Source organism: Arachis ipaensis, chromosome B05 (genome assembly GCF_000816755.2).
Source record: "Arachis ipaensis cultivar K30076 chromosome B05, Araip1.1, whole genome shotgun sequence".
Classification (NCBI taxonomy): Eukaryota; Viridiplantae; Streptophyta; class Magnoliopsida; order Fabales; family Fabaceae; genus Arachis; species Arachis ipaensis.
In genome coordinates this window covers 23,607,281-23,612,557 of record NC_029789.2, presented here as the reverse complement: position 1 = coordinate 23,612,557, position 5,277 = coordinate 23,607,281, and the positions used below count along the sequence as shown (strand labels likewise).

Here is a 5,277-nt window from a genome sequence, read left to right as displayed (position 1 = left end):
ACACTCTAATGAAATAAGAATCATTTGACAAATCGCAACCCACTGACAAAAAGGTCACACGATCTTTAATTATTTTATCCATTTTTATTAAGTAATTTTCCGGTTATTAATGGAGCACACGAAAGGCGTGTTCTTTATTCTTCTCTTCTGAATCAAAGGGGAAGAACCGAAGGACCTAAGCATCTTCTTTGATCATGGATTGGATTAACTCTAATGAAATAAGAATCATTTGACAAATCGCAACCCACTGACAAAAAGGTCACACGATCGTTAATTATTTTATCCATTTTTATTAAGTAATTTTCCGGTTATTAATGGAGCACACGAAAGGCGTGTTCTTTATTCTTCTCTTCTGAATCAAAGGGGAAGAACCGAAGGACCTAAGCATCTTCTTTGATCACTGGATTGGATTCCTGCACCCTCTTACTTCTACACTTCTCATAAGTGAGTGCTGCTGCTGTTTACTCCTTTCTTTCTATTCTCGATTTTCAATTATCTTTGTTTTTCTTCATTTTCACAAGTTCTGAGCTTTTGTTGGTTTTGGTTAAAACCCATCTTGGGTTTCATTGGATTCTGAGATTGATGACCAAGCTTGTTATTCATGTATTGTTGGAACAGCTCTTCGTTTCTTTAGCATAATTGATAATTCTGTTTCTTGACTGGAATTTAGCTGTGATATGAGTTTGAATTGTTAATCTTCCAAATAATATCATCATATTTTATGAATGTTGAGGATGGACTTCGGTGATCTTTGTGTTTTTCTACCTCAAATTTGGGGTTTCTTTGGTGAATTATCATTATCTTCAAAAATGTACTAAGTTACTAAAGCAAATTTTTAGTTTTTTTTTTTATTAATGGTTTGTGTTTGTCTAATTGCTGTTACTTTGTCTTTCTTTCTCTCCTCAATTGTACACCAGAACATTAGTAGTATCTGTTAAAAAATTTTTCTTAACATTAACTTTTGTAGTTAAACTTTGTCAATCCTTCACTCATGTTGAGTGCATAGAGAGCTTTGTAGAATATGCTGGGAACGAGTGTTTTCTGATGCTGGTATAAATAACTCACAGTTTTCTTAACATGAACATTGATTGACAGGATCCTTCAGCCACTCTGCAACCTAGCATGGCAGAAGATACGAATACCTTAAGTTATTGGTTGAATTGGAGGTTCTTCCTCTGTGCACTATGGATTTTGGCTGCTATGGGCCTAGCATCGTTTTTGATATGGAGGTATGAAGAATTCAGAAAATCAAGGAATGAGAGGAGAGAAAGGCAGCGGCGGCGAGAAACGGCTGGCTCTCTGTACGAGGGTGAAGCGTGGAATACATGTCTTAAAGGAATACATCCTTCTTGGTTGCTTATTTACAGGATTGTGTCTTTTCTTGTGCTTCTGATTTTGCTCATTGTTAATGTGATTGTTGATGGAGGTGGCATATTTTACTTCTACACTCAGTAAGCTACATTACTTGTATATTCTATATTCTGCTCTTGTGTGGAACTGTTCAGTGATGGCTATTTAGATAGATTATTAAATTTATGCTTATGCTTTCCTGAACTTAAAAAGATAAGATGCCGAAGCCTCTTAGAATTAGCAAAATTTGCAGCTTACTTAGCAAAAAATGGTGCTTGTCTCTTTGGATGGTGAATACTATTGGACTCATAGTTGGTACTAAACTTTCTTGCATAGTTCATTTTCTTTTGAGGTCTCATATGTGCATGGTGAAGATTCTTCATTAAATTCGCAGTGCTTATGATGATATATTGCATGTATTGGGTTGTCAATACTCATGGGATAAAGAAGTATAGGTGGAAATGGATTAATTGTTATGAGTAACCTTTTCTTGGCTATACATATATGATGTTTCTTTTTTTTTTTTCTTTTTGGACAGGTGGACTTTCACTTTGGTCACCATTTACTTTGGGGTAATACTTCATAATGTCTAACTCAATAGCATTTCTTTGATCTGTCTGCTTTTACAGAAAAGGGAAGGGATGGTCAAGGGACTCGATCCAATGTTAAAATTTCTGCATGAATTTTTTTGTAAATTTTCACCAGTTATCAAATTCTTTCATGTGTTGTTGTCTAGCCCCCAACCTTCTTTATCAACAACCGAATTTCACATCAGGGTGAAAACTTACACGCAATCTAGTCATGTGAGATTTTCACAGGAGAGGATCTATTTCCAGAAGGGGGGTGTTGTTCTAGTCATCTTCAGAGTTCATATCCTCTCTAGATAAAATAATTGAACCTATAAGTCAACTATCTTTTTCAATGTTTTCAGTTCATATCTTCTAAAAGTGAGTAGTGACCTATGCTATCACTTTCTTTTTCAGCTTGCATCTTGTTTCTCCATATATGGATGTTGTTTCAACCACAACAAACTTGAGGTCAACACAGCAGATTCTGAACAAGGAACTTATTCGGCTCCTATACTTGATGGGGCGGTAGAGCGTAACCTGATCAAGAATTCACACACTGATCAGGAACCTCACACTTGGAATCCTGCTGGTGCATGGGGTTATATGTTTCAGATCATTTTTCAGGTATGTTGCTTTTTTTCCTCAATGATTTTGTTAACATAGATCTCTTCATGCATATACATTATTATTCATTTTTTGTTTTTACTATTCCAATGTCCCTGTTCTCTTTTACCTTTCAATATAACTGCATGTTTTTACCTTTTATCAACAAGTACTTTTATAGAAGGCTGAGATGCAATTTCTGCATTGCACTCGTGTGTTCTATTTGTTGTTGCCTTATGCATCCTGAAATTTATTTTCTTATTAATTGGGTAGAGGCATTCTATTGATTTTCATTTTCATTTATATATAGACTTCTGCAGGTGCTGTAATGCTCACCGACTTAGTATTCTGGCTCGTTATTTATCCGTTTATGACAGCCGCCGATTTTAGGCTGCACTTTGTAAGTGTTATCTATTTTGTTTTCAGTCTATCATTTATCCTTGTAAGTTATACATACGGGATTAAATGTTAAAATTATTAAGTCAATCAGGATTGAATATCAATGTTACTAGGGATCTGTTCTTCCAAGATATTTTCCTCTCTACTCAAGATTTATGCACTTGTCAATTTGCAGTTTGATGTTTGTATGCACTCTGTTAATGCTCTTTTCCTCCTCGGTGACACGGCATTAAATTGCATGGTGAGTTCTTGTTATTTTTTTTTCTGTTTCCACCCTGCATTTTTGGGTTCTGCAGTTTATAATTTTTGATTTAGTTAATCTTGTTCAAATTTACAACTATTTCTTCTGAATACATGCAGAGATTCCCAATGTTCCGGTTTGCATACTTCATCTTGTGGACTGGTATATTCGTGATTTTTCAGTGGATCATCCATGCTTGTGTTTCACTTTGGTAAAAATACGTATCCCAGCTTTCGATTTTTTGCATTTCGATCGACAAAATTTTCTGCTGTTGATTATTAATATATCTAACCTTTATTGCAGGTGGCCTTACCCATTCCTTGATTTGTCATCGCCATACGCACCCTTGTGGTATGTTCTTAATCTCAAGTTCTATTTCTCACCATCACTCAACCTTAAAATTTGTTGCCATAGTCTTAACTCTTTCATATGTGAGCATATCTCTATATTTCAAAAGCTACAACAATTTTCTTTTAATGATCTATTAAGTTGAATAACTTGCTAGCAATTTGGCATGAAGCCCTAATGTTGAGCTTTTTTTAGGTACTTTGCTGTGGGTGTCATGCACATTCCGTGCTATGGCGCCTTTGCTTTGGTCGTCCGGTTGAAGCACTTGTGGTTGTCAAGAACATTTCCGGAGACCTGTCAGTTTATCCGGTGATACTAAACTCCACTCTACTCCCATTCCATAATCCCCACAAAATTGTTCATGGGATCTTGTTATTTTTATTTTTTATTGTGGGGGATAGATACTTGTATGTAAGATTCAAGATTGAGTTTTCATATAAAAGTTCTCTTCTCTATTTTGTAAGCTCATCTTTATGTTGTCTTGCTTCTGTGTGAAATATTCCACCCAATCCATACGTTCATCAAATTAGAATAATTTTATTAATTAAAGGTGAAGGGGAGCTTTGGAGCAACGTTTAAGTTAATTCCGTGTGACTTTAAGATCACAGGTTCAAACTGTGGAATCAACCACTAAGCACTAGTGTAATTATCGAATTAGACTATTTGCAGGTACAAAACAAAGGTAAACTAACGCATTGTGAACTCTCGAGTTAGACTATTTTGTCTTACTTCACTTATGATGGTCATTGATATGGTATAATTAATAGTCATAATCCATAATAATCATAAATTGGTAAATAAAGAGGGCAGTGAAATGTATTGGCCAATTTGCTAAATCTAGTCAACCTAACGAAGGCTGCTATATATGGTTTGACCAGCTGCTTATTTGCCTCTCTACAAAGACTTTTTTGTGGTAGGTGATGTTTTGGTTATTTTCAGAATTTGACCCTTTTTATTTAGTTAAACAAAAAAACAAAGCTCTAATTCCTAAACCATCTATCATTAGTTATAGACTTTAAGTGGAGTCAATATCGGAGGTCAGTGTTAGACATGATATGAAATTAAGACAAAATCACACATTTCATATATGTTACCTACTTCAATAAAATTATCAAAAATATCTTTCCATGAAGTTATTTATTTAGTCACATTTTAAAAATGTGATTTATAGAAAAAATAATGATTTAAAGAGAACAACATAGAGCATCAGGGACCATGATCCATAACTTGGGTCTCCCACTCTCCCCATTGTAGAAAGCCACATCTGTGGATTCAAGAAAAAAGAAGAGTTGCCACTTCAGTTGTAGTTTATTATTGGCTTCCACCATGCCTCTAGTCTAAGGTATTGATTTCAACGTGGAGTAGCCTCCTTCAAACTTTTACCTCAATTATTTATCTTCTTCATAAATCAATAGTACCATTTTATATCAACAAGCATTTATTGTTTCTTATTAAATCAATAGTACCTTTTTCCTTTCTTGCGCCATGATAAATTTGTTGAAAACAATTGACACAGACCAAAATGTTCACCACATGTACTAGGTGTTATCCCATTTACATCATCTTTTTGTAATTTAATATATTTTTCATTCTCTCTTTTTTATTTTTTAAAAAAAGCTTTTATTGTTACTTTTTGTACATATTCAATTAAATATATTTTTTAGATTTAAAAATATACTAAAAACTAACAGTAAAATAAAAAGAAAAATGCATTATAGTAGTATGATATATTGATATTGATTCAACAACTAGCTGATAGATGGGACT

General features: G+C 34.1%; 1 protein-coding gene across 3 annotated transcripts; it reads left to right on the top strand.

Annotated features, from left to right (window-relative positions):
* On the top strand, nucleotides 243-3,976 carry LOC107643346. Of its 3 annotated transcripts, none has more exons than XM_021123391.1 (9): nucleotides 243-444; nucleotides 1,096-1,451; nucleotides 1,889-1,922; nucleotides 2,334-2,543; nucleotides 2,833-2,928; nucleotides 3,097-3,162; nucleotides 3,282-3,373; nucleotides 3,466-3,513; nucleotides 3,706-3,976. In XM_021123391.1, exons 2-9 carry the CDS (start codon nucleotides 1,123-1,125, stop codon nucleotides 3,821-3,823), a joined length of 993 nt encoding a protein of 330 aa, XP_020979050.1. In that variant the 5' UTR covers nucleotides 243-444; nucleotides 1,096-1,122; the 3' UTR covers nucleotides 3,824-3,976. The 3 variants fall into 3 exon arrangements, with proteins under 3 accessions (XP_020979050.1, XP_020979048.1, XP_020979049.1); XM_021123389.1 differs by lacking the exon at nucleotides 243-444 and adding an exon at nucleotides 458-603; XM_021123390.1 differs by lacking the exon at nucleotides 243-444 and adding an exon at nucleotides 460-603 and having other exon boundaries at nucleotides 2,833-2,922.